Source organism: Odontomachus brunneus, unplaced genomic scaffold, assembly GCF_010583005.1.
Source record: "Odontomachus brunneus isolate Ranch 3 - 2012 unplaced genomic scaffold, Obru_v1 Obru_scaffold_026, whole genome shotgun sequence".
NCBI classification, from domain to species: Eukaryota; Metazoa; Arthropoda; class Insecta; order Hymenoptera; family Formicidae; genus Odontomachus; species Odontomachus brunneus.
This window is the reverse complement of record NW_022639476.1, coordinates 2,584,018-2,602,475: the sequence shown is the minus strand read 5'-3', so window position 1 is coordinate 2,602,475 and position 18,458 is coordinate 2,584,018. Positions and strand designations below refer to the sequence as shown.

At 42.1% G+C, this 18,458-nt stretch overlaps 1 protein-coding gene across 1 annotated transcript in view; it reads left to right on the top strand.

The window, feature by feature from the left end:
- Positions 1 to 18,458, top strand: part of LOC116842694 (paired mesoderm homeobox protein 2A-like) — a 67,797-nt gene that overhangs the window by 799 nt on the left and 48,540 nt on the right. Inside the window, exon 2 of the mRNA XM_032812257.1 lies at positions 3,666 to 3,859. Coding sequence (XP_032668148.1) covers positions 3,666 to 3,859 — 194 coding nt within the window. The remainder of the gene's footprint in view (positions 1 to 3,665; positions 3,860 to 18,458) is intronic.

Here is an 18,458-nt window from a genome sequence, read left to right as displayed (position 1 = left end):
GGGGGGGGGGGGAGGGATAGTTATTTGTTATCTTTCACTCTCCGTAGAGACGAATGACGGGCGAGGTAGTATTGACGTTATTGACCGACGAGTTCACGCGAATTGCAGTGGACGTGCTACCGTTACGCGTGTTATATTGTGAAACGCCGCTGCTGCACTTTTAAAGTACAACCACAATCTATGATACGCATGTGTTTGTACACTCCGCTCTCTATAAACTGATAATGTGTTTGTCGAGTCAGCGCCGCTCTAAACGTTATGCAAATTAATCGAACGAGAACGAATTGTTGGCTCACAAAGTGTCAGGTAGAATCGTAGACCGTAATTTTCTAGAACACATTACAATCGCTTTGCGACATTTGTTACTGTCAAGCCGACTTTATCATCATAATCGCGTTATTCACATTTAAAATAAATGTTTCGTTGTATTCCGTTTAAGATTATCCTTCGTAAATATCAAAGGAAAGTATAAGATCCTCCATTTCACATATTAAATGTATTCTTTCGTCAGAATTCCCCGTTTCACTGTCAAGTACAGTTTCCGGAATTAACGATGAACTTTAAAAAGTCTTCAGGAATTGTGCAATGCGTTTATATCGATCGAATAAATGTATAAACGTCCGATGAATGAATAATTGAATCAGAACAGTTCTCATACTCAAATTGTCGTTATTATACAAGATGACACTGGAAAGTAAAAACAGCAACTTGTATTTCACAAAAATTTTAAGTCCAAAGTTTTTTATTGGTGGTAGTTTGGTGGGGTTGTACGATCCAACGTTATATCTATATTATTATATCGTCTACATTGCCAGGAGATTACAATTAACCTAGAAAGATCCTCTTGAACAGCGCCTTTAGAACTCATCCTATCGTTACGCACTCGTTCGATGATATTCTTTAATGAATTCCCTAATGATTATCATGAAGATTGCAAAACGCTTGAGAACTTTCCTGTTCAGTTTAGTGCGCTCCGCCACGAGCGTTGGTACGATAATTGCCATAGGCACCCGTGCGTAATCGTAAAATCGTGGAAAAGCGGCTCGGCTGCGTAACGAAGGGATGCCAGGATCCCGCCAGGATGCTTGAAAAAGAGTCGAAGATAGGCGGAGAGTAAATCCTGTCACCGAGGTAACGCGCTCACCTTCGCGTCCGTGCTCTCCGCCCATTTTCTCCCGTCCCTGTAGGACCGTAGTTCGCGAGGACTCGATGGTCGATTCGTAGGTGAAAGCCTTGATTGTGGAAGTGCGCTTATGAAAAAGAAAAAGAGGCCGAAGGAGAGTCGTATAATATCGATCCGTACAACGCGCTTCCCGCGTAGGAAAAATTATACGACGCTTTAGCCCGAATTTATCAATTTGCATCGGAAGCATGCGCGCGAATCTAAACATCGGATCTGAAAGACCCTTTTCCTCGGTATGATAATAATACGTTAGATTAATAAACAGCAATGAAAAGATGCGACGTTGATATAGCAGAGCAGAGGATATCCTCACCACGTCGAAATTCAACGACAAACTCCTTAACGAATTTAGTATCAACTTTCTTGTATCCTCTAGCGACGTGATAGCTCTTTAAAGGTCGTTCTACATTAGTTACAATCCGATCGCAAGCAGACGCAATTCTTATTGCGACAGCCAATCAGAAGCATCAATGGTGCTATTGACGCTTCTGATTGGCTGTCACAACAAGAGTTGTAATCGACTTGCAACTAATATAGAACGACCTTAAGGCACTAATAAATTCGAAAAAGCACCAACGATACCTCAAATTATTATTTCCTTAAATTATTATTTTATTAAGTTATTGCTTCAAATAATACTTTTTCTTTTTTCAAAGCGGAGAAAAATGTTTGTATTAGTATCAAGTTTGTAACGAACGAACTAACGCATTCTGCTCAAAGAAAGCGGATTTTCTGATTTTTAGAGTCAAATATGAGTCATAAGGATCACAGAAATTCTTGTTCATATTAATAATCGTTACTTGCAACTTGTCCTGTGTGAAATATTCAAATCTGAATTTAGAGTTAAATAAAAGGTTTTTATTTGAATGATATAATATATGTGACATTACATTTGCAATCGCGATTCAGCTGAGAAGCTCAGGTCTAACTCTAAATTAAGATCCGAGTGTCTTATCTGAAGCAAGTTTCAAGTGACGATTATTAATACGGACCTCTGTGTTCTTTAACAAAAGCACGTTGGTCCGTTCATTAAAATTAAATTTCACATTCAAACGCGATCAAATTTTTTTTCTCCGTACACATAATCTCAAGTGATCCTCTGTTTTACGTTGCAAACGCTATTCTTACTACCATATCCTGCAAAATTATTTGACACGATTTTCTACTGACGCGGGTTTCATACAATATTCGAACAAATGCAACGTTGATACTTTGCACGTTCTCTCAAGCCGAATCACTCTAATTCGACTGAACGTCTTCGCGCACTATTTCGAACGAGTGAGCTCGTGAAATAGCCGACATATCGCTCGTCACAAATTAACGTTAGCAACGCCGCGTTCGCAGTAAATAAATAATAATACTATATTCGTAATTCCGACTCTCGGCTTAACGGGAGCTCCTTTATACGCACGTCAATCCGTCGGGCTGTGAATACGCGACGCTTTGCTGTGTTTGTTTCGGCGATTTAGAAGGGGCTAAACGTGCCGCACGAGCAGGGACGCTAAGCTCCCTTCGTCCTAGTTGATAATTGATCTCGATTGAATTCAACATCGCACATGTGTTTCGTCGTGGCGCACCGCCGGAGAATATCGCGCGGATAGATTATGCAACGTAGTATCTGTCATGCTTCAATTAACGTTTTATAGACCGAACTCATTGGCCTGAGGAATTGCTTGTGAGATCATTAGTGGAGTGTGATAGAGATAGCTAGACGGTATGTTGACTCTTCTGCGCGGGATATCTTGGTCGTTCGGGCTGATTTTCAAGGGTCAATCAGTTTGTCCATTTCTTAAAATATAAACTTTTATCGTTAAACGCGAATGCAAAATGTTCTTATACAGTTAGACTCGTTGTTACTTCGCGACGCTGTCCTTTGTTTTCATTAACTGAAGAGATTTCTTCACAATTCTTCGCCATTCCAATATTGACTTGAATAACTATGACCAGAATAATTTTTGCTATCTTCATTGGTTTCTTCTTGAAAATAAAAATTGCTTCTGATATTTTAGGCTTCTGCGTTCTAGAGAAATACTTGATCTAGCTTCATGAACATTTCAGTTTACTTTTTTAAGAAGAAGAACGACCTGAAACTTTAGTTTCAGTTTCAGGTCGTTCCTCTCTCCTTGAATAAGTGAACTGGATATGTTCACGAAATGTTGAAAACAAATCCGCGGAAGCCAAATCAGGCAAAGACTGCCTCAATTTCCACACTTCATTGCGTGTAAAAATGTCAAGGCTTCCTTTCTCACATAATGCTATTGTGCAAAAGATAACGATTAGAGCATCCAAGTGATCCCCGAAGATCACCGAAATCGAGCAAATTTGCATGAACGTGAAGAATTCCGAAAAGCAAACACGCTTCTGGAGGAAGCTGAGTGTAATTTGAAGTTGAGGTTGCGTGAAAATTGAAATTGAAGAAACAAGAGCTAGGGCTTACAAAAGCTTTATGTTAACCTTGCGTGCATTTGTATTTTGATTTCAGGCGGTTTGGGCTATAAAGCTTACTCGGGACACGATGGTCTCGCGGAAAAGAGAAAACAACGTCGGATACGAACGACATTCACGTCGGCCCAGCTGAAAGAGTTGGAACGCGCGTTTCAGGAGACGCACTACCCGGACATCTACACCAGAGAGGAGATCGCCATGAAGATCGACCTGACGGAAGCTAGAGTGCAGGTCGGTGCATTACTCACGTTGAACTGTTAATTTCCATTTGCGAAACTCCGCGTTAAATTGACGAAAAGATTACGGTTTAATTAACTTCCGGCTTCTTATGATTGAGAAAAGTTCGACTCCTGCGAGGCGCACGTTGAACACGAATTTTCCAATGAAAATTCAATGTCGCTGATGCGCGAGGCGTCGGGAATATCGGACGATGTGACGGGCGACTCGACGGTCGAAAATCATTTCTCACGATCACGAGGAAGAAAAGAATCGACGTTGTCTCTCTCGGCTCATATGTCATTTTACGTTGCATATCGCGCAGTTCCCTTAGTCCGTGCAAAGAGAGGGATGTCGGCGGAAAGTCGAGGGTGAGTTGGCAGAAGGAGCGTGGTATAATTACATTACAGGCTCCATTTTCGTTTTCACGGCTACCTGCAGGTCGCAAGCTGATGGATTATACTGTCTAATACGCTTGACGGATTATCATGAACTTCTCGCGCGAGAGATGAACGGTTTAGGAATTGTACGGATATTATTCAAAAATTCCTTCTCGCGCGCGCACACTACGCGGGACTCCGATTGCATAATATCGTCTTACCTTTTCTCTTGTTAACAATACGATATACACAGAAATACGACATTAAACGATAAATCGTGATTTCTCGCGAAAAAAAATTCCTCTCGCTTCCTGCAATTTTATTTACACAGTAATTTTCGGAAATTCGATCACAACGCAAATCGGGGATCTATCTTTTATGCATGAGGTTTAATTCCCAATTTACAGTAGTTTGGCAAACAGACTAAATTTTCTTGAACGTGACACAACTGAGTTCAAAAAAAGTGTTCTCACTCTACGCGATTCGATTTACGTCGATTCCATAAGTGCATTTGTCGTGAAAATCAAGATGTACGTGTGACTGTAATATACTAAATTTCTAATATATTCTTTCAGTGATTAAGATATTATTCATATATTTTAATCTCTCAAAAATATTTGAAATATTTGAATATTTCTAAAATTTCGCTCGTTCCTTATTTTTCTACGAAATAATATGAGAGAAAAATTTTCATATTAAACAGACCTAACTTAGAGTCTAACAAACACGTTGAATAGAATGATAACACTTAAGTATTCGATAATCAAGTCTCATATTAAAAGTGTATTGATAAAAATTCACTTAAAACCTATCGAAAGATCAAAGTTTGATAGCCATTTACATAATGCCGATTAATCTGCCGACTTTTGCCGATAAATCGCGACACTGAAGTTTATATTTATCAAAAATTCTACAAGTAATCTTTACTATAAAATTCTCTCCGTATATTTGCTAGTTCTGATCTAGTATTGGATGATAGATTTTCGGCTGATAGTTGACTAACACAGATCAGCCAAACATTGGCTTTGTGGCAAGACTTATCCTATATAGGATACATCGGCTGAACGGCTATCTTACATGACAAAACAACGTGTTTGTCTGTCACGTCTTTCTCGTAGACTTTCCTCCTTTCTTCTCCATGAAAAGACATCCCCGAATTATTCGCTCGCCTGAAGACACAGGTGCCACGGGTAGGGCAGGGCAGGGCAGGGCAAGGCAAGGCAGGTGAGGTACATGCACGGTAACGCGATTAGACAGTCCGCCAGACGTTAGAGGGTCCTAAAGTTAGATTTCCCGACTGACGTGCATCACTTAAGCACCTCGCCGAATCTCATTCAGATTATCAACGACGACGACGACGACGAGAAGCGCGGACGATCTCGTCGGTTTCGTCCATGGTAGGAAGGAAGGTGGGAGAGCAATAAATTTAATCTTATCTCTCCCGTTCTCGAGACGTAGGCGCGGATTAATATAACGTTCGTCATCGGCGATCGCGATATTATTACACGGCAAGCGAGATTAGAGGAGAGGCGATTCGTCGACGACTGGAGTGGAACCGAATCGCGCTCGCTATTTGCGGCGACCGCTTGATATTCCGACGTATGTAATTCACTTTTCCACGACGACGATGCGATCAGCTCCGCGACGGCGGCGGTGGCGGAGGCTTGCCAGTTACTTAAGCTGCCGTTAACCCCTTGACCCTAACGTCGTCGATGTTCGCTGGTACCGTTGTGTCAGTCGAAATACAATAACTCGAGAGAAAACTCGCGCTACAATCCGGTCGCATTCTTGATTGTACGTAATAACATGATAAAACGTTCCTTCTCGCGAACTATCGACGCTGCTGTCAGCTCTCTTCATCTTGTAACATCGATACGAGTAATTAATAATTAATAATAGTCGGTATGATTAATAATTAATAGCAATCACGGTGTTATTAATAATAATCGGCATTAGATATTTTACACGTTTCAGCATTTCAATATATCTTGATCCTGCTACTGTAATATTTATGCTCTCATTTCAATTAAATAGGTTTTTCCTATGCTTTATAATCTTCTCCGTTATCTTTAGCATTCCAATGTTTTTAGTATCGGAAAGATAGCAAAGATTACGTAGTTTTAATTCGAAGGTTAAGGTGAGCGCGAAGTATAATAAAGCGCGCTCGATTGTTCATCATACAATTATCAATTTATTTTGCCGATATTACGGTATAAATTGTTCGTAGAATATAAAAGCACGCGACGAGAAGCGAAAAGTTATCCTTCGCTAACGCTGGGATTCATTAAATTAGCGTCCATTGAAAAATCACGGTTTTAAAAATATTTGTCGGTATTTTTGAGCGACGAGTGGAAATAAAACTGCTTATTCTGTCGTAAGAAAAGCGAAAGGAGGGAGCATTCTCGAAACACTGATATCCGGTGTAAAATACACGTGCTTTATTTTTACAGTTATCTTCATTTTTTAATATTTTATCCGGTTTACGTGGTCCTGCACGCGAGCTTCGTAAATCATTCGAAATGAATTTCCTTTCCGAATCCACTTGGATCTTTTATTACTCTTTTTCTAATTCTCCCCAGTTTTGATCTAAACTATGTAACGCGACGTAACTTTTATATTTATTTAACAGCACTTGCTTCCAAATAATTTTATAACAGTCTCTACACATAACGTTTTGCAGTCGATTCAGTATTAGGCTATTATTGATTTTCCGAATTTTCTATGTTGAACTAATACCGGCCCATTGAATTAGTTAACCAGAGCCCAAGAGTGATAAATAATAATGACCTAACGATAATATGTAATTTCCATAATGTTCAATGTCAATAATAATAATAATGTTACCGCTGAAACGTTTCACACCGATGTGTGGACATTTCAGCACTAGATTTATTTACATTTTGTCCCCGTATAAATAATCAAATACATATATGCATTTGCGTGCGTGTGGTCAGAATAATTAATTTCTAACAAATATAAATAGACGCAGATAGATAATATATGAGTAGGTCGCGCTGCTGGAGTATCGCCGTAAAACAATGTATAACGGCACTGTTTAAGCAAGCAATCAATTATTTGTCAGGTACTGGTGGCCCAGCACCGAGTGACAGATTGTTGGTCAACGGCTCACATCTATATAGGGTGTCTGACAATTACCATATTGACACTTACGTGCAAGCGCATTAAAAGCGACGAAAAAGTCCTGCAATTTTCTACAATTCTCGCAACAGCTGTTAAAAAATCAATGGAAGAATATCAATGAGTGAGGGAGCGCAGGGAAACGGTGAAACAAGCTCTGTGGAGCACACAGCTCAAAGAAGATGTCTTCGATTTATTTACAACCTCCTGGCAGTGCGGCGAGTATTGCGAGCGTGTCGGGAAATTGTAAACGATTCGAAGGTGTTTCTTAGACCGAGCAGAACTCGTAGAAACAAGTGAGCCGAGAGCTTTGCGACACGCAGAAGTGTCCGGGAGAAGACGCAATTACACGGGCGCGTTCGTCCGCAATCACGTCTTGTTCCGCGTCGACGTTGAACAAGTCGCGTGTTCTCGCGCATATCACGAGCGAGGACCGCGCGATAATGAAGCGCGAGATAACTATTAATACCCGAGTAGTTTGCGGGTTCGCGGCGCAACCGCCATCTCCGGCGAGGTTGATTCTGCCGCGGTGGGGTAAGTCCTTTGTCTGCTCGACTTTGCCCTCCTTCGCCACCCTCCACCCTCGTCCATCCTCCTCCTCTCCCTCCTCCTCCTCCTCCTCCTCCTCCTTTTCCTCCTCTTCTTCCTCCTTCGTCCTGACAGAACGCGCGCAGTCCCTCAAGAGTTCCCTCGTCCCTTTATTCGTGATTCGTTCGCTCGCTGCCGCGAGTTACCCTACTCCCGTTGTCTTCCTACCCTCCGACTCACCCCCGTCGGCCATCCATCCCTCTCGGCCCTCCATCTCGTCGATGGCGGCTGCTCGATAAAATTTCCTCCCTCTCGCATCGCGAGTCATTGGCTTCCTCCTCCTCCTCCTCCTCCTCCCCCTTCCCCCGCAACCGCCTCTCATCCCGCTCGTCCTGCCGCCAGGGGTACCTTCCTAATCGGCTGCCATTACTACCTCTTTTTTTCCTTCCCTCGCTATCTATAGTTTCCGCTTAGCGCATAGTATCAATTGAGTTATACGCGGCACAATATTTCCGTTAAACTCTTTCTTCGCCCCGCGCGTTTTATACCCACTATTATATTTCTTCTTCTCTATATCTCACTCTTGAGATACCTCCCCATTAGTTCCTATTATTACCCCAATTTCGCAGCCTCTCTCTACTTCGCTCTCCTTCTCCCTATCTCTCCTTCTTCTTCTAGTTTTACCTAGCACGCGATGCATAAACCACGTTATGTGGATACATGCTTTCTCGAAACTCTTTCTTAAGCATTGCCCACCGCGGCTACCTTTTCTTTAAAATTCTTTTAGATAGACTGTTTCCTCCCTCCTTCTCTCTCGCTCTCTTTCAAATAGATTGTTTTTGTCATTGTCATTATTCCACGAGTCTGTTTGTTACTTGTCTAATTATGCGAAAATTATGTGAAGAGAATGAAACTTAGCAGACGCACTTAACATAGCATGATCACTGAGCTCATTAATATTTGCCATTCTTCGTTCGTAGAAGCGCTTTCTTACCGAATTCCGACTACAGTCCAACACTCGACAGTACACTACAAAATATCCGCGAAACACGACACCCTCGATGTTGTTCATGGCATGAACTTGACATTTTTCAACATGAAATAATGACAGCAAAAGCTGAATATATTTGAAGAAGCCGCGGAACTACGTAAAGTGCTTATACTTTCAGCCTTGGCACTGACTTCAGCTTGCCCTCGTAAAAGACTTCGTACATATATTCATATGTCGATGAAGAGAATCAATAATAAACAGCATACCAAAGTATTACCTGAGTAATACTCGTTACTTTTGATTTTCCAGGCATCAAGGTGCCTTATTACCTCGAGTAATACACGAGTATCCGAGCAGTACAGATTTTGTAATCACCGCAAGTGACTCGCAACTCTAACGGCATTAAAAGTTACGAATTACTTTTCGAGACTCCGGCTAACACGTGTTCAAAGTAGCAGATAAAAATCCGCGAAAGCAGAAGAATCTATTTCCATCTATTTACTTTGCGCGTTCCGACTGCTATTTTAACTGATTCCGCGCTCATATCCAATTACAGCTTGCTCCTTTGATAGCTTGCCAAAAAGATTCGATGCATTTTCCCTTTGACATGCGTGTATCAATAAGTTATTGCATTAAGTATAAAACAATATCGCTGCCCGGGACACGCAGATTATATGTCATTATATATTATATGTCTGGCGATTTTTCATTCCAAGTATCGAAATAACCGAGTGTATCCGATTATTTCGGGTAACACCCGAGTATCCAAGTAACAGACGTAAATTCGAGTACCGAATAGGTATTTGGATGTAAGAACTATCCGGTTTACACTGACAGCACACTATTTTAGACACAACTATTTTAGTCCGATCCAAGCTGATTAAATCAGAGGGGATTAATTGAACGTGCTATTTTGTAAATTAAACGAAGTTCATTTTTTTTACTTTCTTTCTTTCTCTCTCTCCTCCACCTTCTTTCTCCCTGACTATTATCGACTTTGTTTACTTCAGTTTGCTCGGAGAACCAAAGCTAGATTCCGAAATTCGAATTTGAAATATCGCGAAACGAGTCTGAGGTCGCGATTAACACCGTAATAGCAATTGATCGGGCGTAATTATGGCGCGAAACGCACAGGTCGGCGCACCTTAAGAAGAGGGTAAAACACGCTGGATCGGATTACATTGCGACAACAGGCCGGCACTAACGGATATCGGAATTCTAGTTGGCAGCGCCCGAAGTAAGGGGCGCATAACTAAGTCAGCGTGCTATTGATAGTCGGGATTCTCTCGACGCGCGCGCGTTACGCCGCGTAGAAATATCCCGTCGCTTCTCGTTGGCGCGGCTGACGCTGATAAAAATACCCGAAAGATGATTGAATCTGTAACATTATACGTTATGCAGCGGCTATAACCTGATCGCCGTGCGCGAGAGAGATCGGCTGCTACGCGCCTCTGCGCGCCACCCATAAAAGCGTCCCCGCGAACACGACGTTTTGCGACGAGCGAGGTGGAATATTAAGAATATTTAATTAACAGCGAAAACGCGCGGGGTGTCGGTGTCATGAATGAAAATTTCGGGATCCCTTATGGGGAACTGACGCGTCAACGCCGACGTCGTGATGCAGGCTGAACACTCAAAAAAATCCTTTCAGCATTTCAGAATTATTTCGTGAAAATTGCATTACAATTTTTAATTCAGAAAATATTTTTTCTGTGACAAAAACATGCAACTTTCGGAAAATTCTGTTGCGGCGTACGCTGCATTCGTAAGGTAGCTGTAATGAATTGTTGAAAAAGAGTGATTTGGTGTAACAACGCGATCGCGCTTCTCGCTTATCGCTAGTGACAACTCTATTCATATTTCTAGCGAGTCGTACGGTTCGGCGCAACTGTATTATTAACAACAGTAATATCCATTGTGTGTGTAAAATATTAATAAATTGGCTCTGCATATAGCCGTGCCGTGTACGCGATACCAAAGCGACGTCTTTTATCGAGATTATTACTCGTACTGTCAATAACAATTTCTTTTTTCCCACAAAGATGGCTCACTCGTTTTGACAGTCGTTGATAACAATTTTGCTCTTTCCAAATAAAGTGACCAACGCGGCAATTGATCGATAGGGTGGAGAGGGGGGGGGCGATACTTGCTAGAAAAACCATTTCGCTAGAAAAATTCGCGTGTGCGACGAGACAATCGGCAAACGATACATTCAATTTTCCGTTATTGTTGGAAAGACATAAAACGATTATATCATTTTCTCCAAGCTGATTAACATCTCGAAACTTTCACAACTTTTTCCGTCACATTCGTCTTTTTCATCATTGTGTTCTAAACAAACCTAAGGCATTTCCCTCGAGTTGCATTTACAGAGCTCATTTCATCTCACTTCGCTGCACGCCTATTCGCTGATATTTTTTAATTAAATTCTTAATAAGTATTGCGAAAAACGCAAGCCAACTAGAAATTTATTCCATGGTCCTCTGATCCCGATGAATTACTTAATTTGTCTAAAATGATATGTTACCGAATTTTAATTATTCATAACAGACTAATTATTAGTTATCCTTGTTATTAATAAGATCCAGATTGCCACGATAAGTTACACAATTTACCAAGATCTAACAACACTTATATCTAACAACCTATAACATCACTTTATGCAAGCCAGATAACTAGATAAGGATCAATCTGATCAGGAGCATGAGATAAATTTCTAATCAGGTATAGAACTCTCGTTGGTATGGACTTTTGTTTTCGTTTCAAGGAATTAAAATGACATCATACGTACCTCTGGCAACCTTCGCTTTATTTCTCACACACACACATATACACGTATCATACGCGCGTCGATAACGTCCGCTTATAAAGAATATCCATCTCGGCCAAGTGATTTCTTCTCGGACGCGCTAATTTTTCGCGCTTATTCAGGTCACAAGCGGAGGTCCCTAAAGTCTGACAATTTTCGTTTCTCTAGTTCGTCCGTCTTCGAGGAGGTCAATAACGAATCATTCGGCAATTGAATTATACCTGTAGGTGCCATTCGGCATTTTCGTCTCTGCGCCGCTTATCAGCGACGAGCGTGACGTGAGATTAATCAGCACTGACCCACATCTCTTGCCGATTGGACTGGCGCCACGCAACGGCAGTCGCGCGTCGCGAAGGGACGACCGGCGACTTCCGATTAGTAGGGATCTCGTCGCCGTCGCTTTAAGGCCCGTACACACGGCGATCTGTAACGGCTCGGTTGCAATCACGGTGTGTAAAAATTGTGCACATCATTGGCCGTGAGACTCTGACTCGTTTCTGAAGAGTTCAGTTTTCCCGCGAACGGTCCCACGAGGGATCGTAGCGAATTTCGTATGACGCACCATCGCCGCGGGATCCTCGTGTGGACTATACTTTATACTTGCATCCTTGCACTGCACGTACCATTCACTGCGACACACGAGTTGTCGCGTGGCGGCACGTTTCACCGCCCTGAGTCACATGTCATCCGGTATGAATTACAATTCCATTATCGCAATAGAGTAACAGAACTGTGCATAATACTCTTTGAACCTGTTCTACCACTCCTGCCCTTCTCTCTCTCTCTCTCTCTCTCTCTCTCTCTCTCTCTCTCTCTCTGTGTGTGTGTGTGTGTGTCTATCTCTAAATTGTGATGTCAAGTGCAGGCTGAAGTATCGCGGGGAAGGTTACGGCGCCAATCACGTTTCAATATGGGAAGAGCGATCGAAGTCGCATTTTTCGCCACTAACGAGATTAATATTCACCCGTGAATAGAGGCGTATCGACGATGCGGAATGAGCAGAAAACACGGGGAAACTCTCGCAAGGATTAACTACGGCATTTTGTATTGCATTCACGTTTGTCCATAGCGCCAATTGATCACTAGTCGAAATACCAGTTGAAATTCTATTAAGAACAAATCCATTTAAAATTAAACCAAGAATTTACTCTTGATTCAATATAAAACGTATACAGGGCGCGTGTATGTAGCAATAGTCGTAGGCAGATAGAAGTACTTTTAACATCAAGTTGGAAAAATTACCCTGAATGATAATCAAATGTTCAAAGTAATATTTTTATGATTTTGTAAAGGTCAATTCTTCGAAATATCAGAAATATCACTATACATTGTTAATACACGTCACAGTTTTGCTACAGAATCATTTGACTGAATAATACGCGATGTTGCGAAATTGTTAATCAATGAAGTTTTTTAATTAATGATACTCTTGTTAACGCTGAATATAGACACGTAATAATTAATACAAAATTGATACTCGTGTACGATACAAAATTGATGCGTGTACGTGCAAATGGAACATAATTAATATTATTATTAATATTATTTAACGTTAGTAAAGATAAATTAATTTAAAATAAATTAATTGATGATAAATTAAGGTATTCATACACGCGTGTGCATGCACGAAAGAAAAAAGAGAATATACCCAAAATATTTCATCTAGTAAAAATTCTATTCAGAAATGCAATTTTTGATTACTGGAAATTGAAAAAACGAAATCTTTAAGAACAATATTGGCATAGACAGAGTGAACGTGGGAGAACGTTTAAAGGATATAAAATACAAATAGCAACATGAATATTAAAGTACAATAAAAATCAAGTATTATGGACTTATTTTTGCTCCAAGCGGGCAATATTACAGAAGCTAAAATCGGCGCGAATAATTTCTTTCTATCATTTCACCGATTGGTACTTCAGCTTCGACTAGAAATTTGCGCAAGAGATCCATGTTGAAGTTGAAAGTTGGAGAGAACAATCCCGCGGCCTCTGGAGTACATACGAACAATGCGGTCTAAAAATCAACGTGAATTTCCCAGCCTCGGCGGGATATGTCGCTGTCAAGTGAAACAAGACGTTCCTCCGTCTTGCGCGAATGAAAGACAGAGACGAGCGGGTCGGAGCGTTCGTTCTCAAAGGGACGGAAAGGGCCGGGAACGAAGAACAGGGCAGAGGTCGGGAAAGGAGAAACCAGGGTATAAGGGGAAGAAATCAAACGAGCAAAAGAGAAGAGCGAATGGCAAAAGAGAGGTGGCTTTCTGTGAAGGGAGGACCTTGAGAGAAGTGCGAGAAAGAGACTCGAGATCCTTGGAACGATATGAAAAGAGAAAGAGAGAGAGAGAGAGAGAGAGAGAGAGAGAGAGAGAGAGAGAGACAGACAGACAGAAAGAAAGTGAGAGAAAGAGAGATAGAGATAGGGAACGAGAAAAAGAGGGTGAAGGCGGAAAGAAGAAAGAGAGAACAAAATAAAACGAGATGGAGCAGGACAGAACGAGATGGGAAGGACGGGCGAGGACGGAAGAGGGTGTAGGGCTGGGAACGAGAGACGATTCCGGGAGACGAGGGGTTGCAGTCGCTGGTACGGAGGGATGAAATGGGGAAAACATTCGCCCGGGCTCTGGCGGCTGGTGTCGGGGGCTGAGCTGATACACAAGGGGCCCATGCCAGAGTGTGCGCCGGTAATTGCGAGTTCTATGTAGATCCACTTACAGTGATTAAAAACTGTCCTGCTGGGTATCATCCGCGGAGAACGGCGCATCGGGAATGTCGGCTCGACCGAGGGTTGAAGGGGGAGGAAGAGGGAAAGCGAGAGAGAGAGAGAGAGAAAGAGAGAGAGAAAAAGAGAAAGAGAGACGAGAAAGAAGAGAAGAGATGCATTGAGCAGAATGCGCGCACCGCAGAGAATACTTCACGTCTCGTACGGCACGTCATTCCGCGTATAAAGTCCAACAACAACGACCCACTTGACCTGAGATTATTGCGGTTCGACCGTTACGCCGGCGAAGATGAATCCACAATGCTGGAGGGAGCACCACTTATCTCATGACATTTTTATTGACCAACTATTACCAACTCTACGCTCACAGTTGTTTCAATCCAATCAGGCGTCGAGAACGATAACGGAACTACTACGGAAGCTTTCCTCTTCACTGAGTCGATCTTCTCGAAGAGAATATCTCTACCTAAGTCCTTATTCCGGAACGGAGGGAACGCACTTTGGAAAGAATTCGGTAATACTGCAGACTCTCAATTGCACATATGTTGCACTGTGGCGCTATCCTGATTTTGAGAGTGTGTTTGATAAAAATTGGCCTCGCCATCAGGGGCAAAGAAAACAATAGCTAATATCGATTTCTCGAAGCAATCTTGCGATTGGACTTTAATGACGCCAAGAAGTCGACGTTTCTTCATTAAGATGTTGTGCGATTATATTTTTTACTCGAGTAAATTTTCGTAACATATCCAACGTTATCAGATATCAGATAATGTAACTGACTATTATCCGTAAAAAATTATATAAATCAAGGCTCACTTTTTCAACTTGATGTTAAAAGTATTTCTATCTGCTATTGGTGCACATAAAACAAAAAGCAGAAGAAGAAAGTATTACGCGGAATTGATCAGCATTGTTATTTTTTTTATATTTCCTGTATTACCGTTTCTATTACATGTATACACGCGAATTGCGACAGTCCAGACTTTCAATTAAGGAAATAAGTTAGGGTGAAGTTTGGAGGGGGAAGGGGGTGCATCACTCTGCCATCTCAGTCTTAATTAAGGTCTGCTCCGTGTAGCGTGGAGACATTCACTTTTATTGCTACGATCGCCGGAACGATTCCATTACGAATGAATCAGAGTTGAGCGGAACTCAACGGTATGTAGTTAATACGTTCTCTCAATTACGAAATAATGCCAATTTTACTGATGAGCCTCTTCAGTCGCACTGATAAAATGTATTTTATTACGAAGTCGATGAAAATGCAAAATTACCGCCGCTTGTGTCGTACTTGAAATATTTTACAACGTACTCCTAAGTGACATATATTTGATATACGACACGCAGGTATAATAATTCTAACACTGCATATTTCTTTTCATTCTCGAAAAAAAGTCTTTCATCGTAAATTACCGTTTATTTTTTCGAACGAAAACTTTCCGAGCATCGTTTCCTTTGCATCTCTTTATTCGACATTAAGTATCTTTGTAATCGAAAACAAGATCCAGCCAAATGAACTCACATGAGATACCGCTGAATATTCTATGCTTTTATTTATGAGTTTCGGTATGTGCGGCAAATAAATCAAATTCTACGTGTGTATTTATAGCGGAGAACGTCAAAATAATTATATGTTGCGAAATTATACCTCGCCGCTATGCCGAATTAGATCGAGCCGAGGTCAGGAGACAAGCGGGCAGGATTCGCGGTTAACTGGCTCGAGAAGGGAAAATCTCGACGATGCCTGAACGTAGGGTGAACCGAACGGATAAGCACAGCGCAAATTGCACGATCGTGCGGTGCTGCCGCGGAATCCCTAATGCTTCGATATTTACTTTGACCATCGCCATCGACACGGGAATAGTCGGCGCTTGACTAAACAATATTGCGCGCGCGAACGACTATCACTAGGCTACTGGCTCGTTCGAGATGGGTGCCGTGGTCCGTGGATCGGCCATTGTAGAGTGTATCAGCGAGTATTACTTATATTTATATGTATTGATATCAACGTCTCACGGAGAAAAGGGTTCCTTTAGATTCGGTGTTTCTGTCTGTTCGACTTGGATTCACTCTCTTGAAACAATACAGTTTACCACGAAACGGTTCGTTGATTTCAATTGAAAAAATGTCAAATCTTTTGTTTTTATTGAATCAGACAGTTATTTATTTTATTAATATTTGTTGAATTAATAACGCAAGTTGTGGCTTGCGCATCACGATGCATATCGAAAAGCACGGGCGTAAAAGAACAGAGGGGGCTAGAATTCCCGCACAGTTCCTGTGTATAAAGAGGCGATTAAATATTTATCCAGAAGGTGCTGGACATCTGTCGACCACGCCTTGTTGCACTTTATTTTGCCACGGTGTATTTGTTTAACATTAACGCTTCGCGCGCGCGCACTCTCACCCTAATTCGCTTCCTCGCTTCGTCGTCGTCGTCGTCGTCACTTCAGCAAACAACGGCACACATGCTACAGTCTGCTCGAGGTTGGTCCGTGGCCAAACACGAATTATTAGCGTTGTCTTTGGCATACGTACCACGGCGAACACATTGATGACGTAGTCAGCGAATCCGGGACAACTTTTGAAAAAGAAGAATGAAAAAATGAACGGACAACGGACTTTTGACATGTACATCTCTCTTTTATCGTCCCAGAACTGTCACAAATGAGTCAATTGAAACCTGATTACATTTTCATTCTCATTAATTTCTTTCGAAATTCGAGTGTTATCGGAAAATATGAAGGAACTTTTGTGTCCAATAAATAATCACGGTGTAATAAGGAAATATAGGCATGTCTCAATCCGTTTTGTTTGTTTACAATCTTCTGGCAACAACGAAAACAAGTGTAATATAATACATACTATATCATTAGCCATCCGCAGTTAGGTCGGGAACACACAGAAAAACGTAAGCAGTAAAACTTGAGCAGTAAGCAAATTGAAGTTTGCAGTAAGCAAGCACAGCCGATGACTCTTCTTATGATCCAACAATAATCGGTTGTGATCGTTCAGTTTTCTTACTGCTCAAGTCTTACTACACTTACGTTATGTTTTTCTGTGTGTCATCTGCTTTACCAAAAAACTATACACGTCTGACAGGTTCTTTATTTGTGCCTATAGAGCTAGAATCTTACAGATTCACGCTGATATTTTTTAACTGACTTCTCAGTAATTATTGTGAAGATCGTAAAGGACATTTTTTTCCATTTACTGCACCTTACCTGCACACGAGCGTTGCTGTGGTAGTTGTGAGGCACCAATACCGGCAGTGCTGCCTTGTCGGATTAACTCGCCCTCACATACTTTAACATAACTTTAAAGTGGTCATGATGTCGATCTTAAGGAAATGTTCTTCCTCCTTTAAAGGAACATATCTCAGCAAACTAAACCTTTCCTTTCATCCTTGTCTTTGCTTCTCCTTCGCGGCTAACGTTCCCGCTCGTAAAGGAACGTCAGACACAGGCGTGATCAATTTCAGATTAATTAATACGCGAACGAACTAGCAGTGTCCGCCGCCTAGTTACAACTGGAAATTTCGTGAAAAATTGCCACGCCGATCGCACAACCGACGCGCGATCAGCAACAACGACAAAAGCAGCAGTAGCAACAACAGTAGCAGCAGCAGCAGCTGATAAAAATCCAATAGCCCCAGTGTTTGCCAGCCGGAAAGGGCAATCACGTTCATCATGGTGTCCTGCGCTCCCGCCGCCTCATAGTGCCTGCATTCCCCACCCCGCATCCCTTCCCATCCCCCGCGCAGCCACCCCCGCTCCACCCGTCAACCCCCGCCGCCTCGACCGCCGCGCGAGCAGTTACGTCCTACGAGCCCTGAACGTAGCCGCCCCTGGAAAATCCGGGGGTGGGATTCACGTGCGCACACGTTGAGGAACGAACAGTTCAGGGAGTGACGAGGAGGGACGAAGATTGAAGGGGATCACCGCAGAGCGTAAGGGAGCGTCGGGGACAGGTTGGAGGGATGGATGTGGCTGGAGAGGGAAGGGGGTTGGCGGAGAGTGGTGAGATAGAGCAGGGTCGAAGGGGGAGATC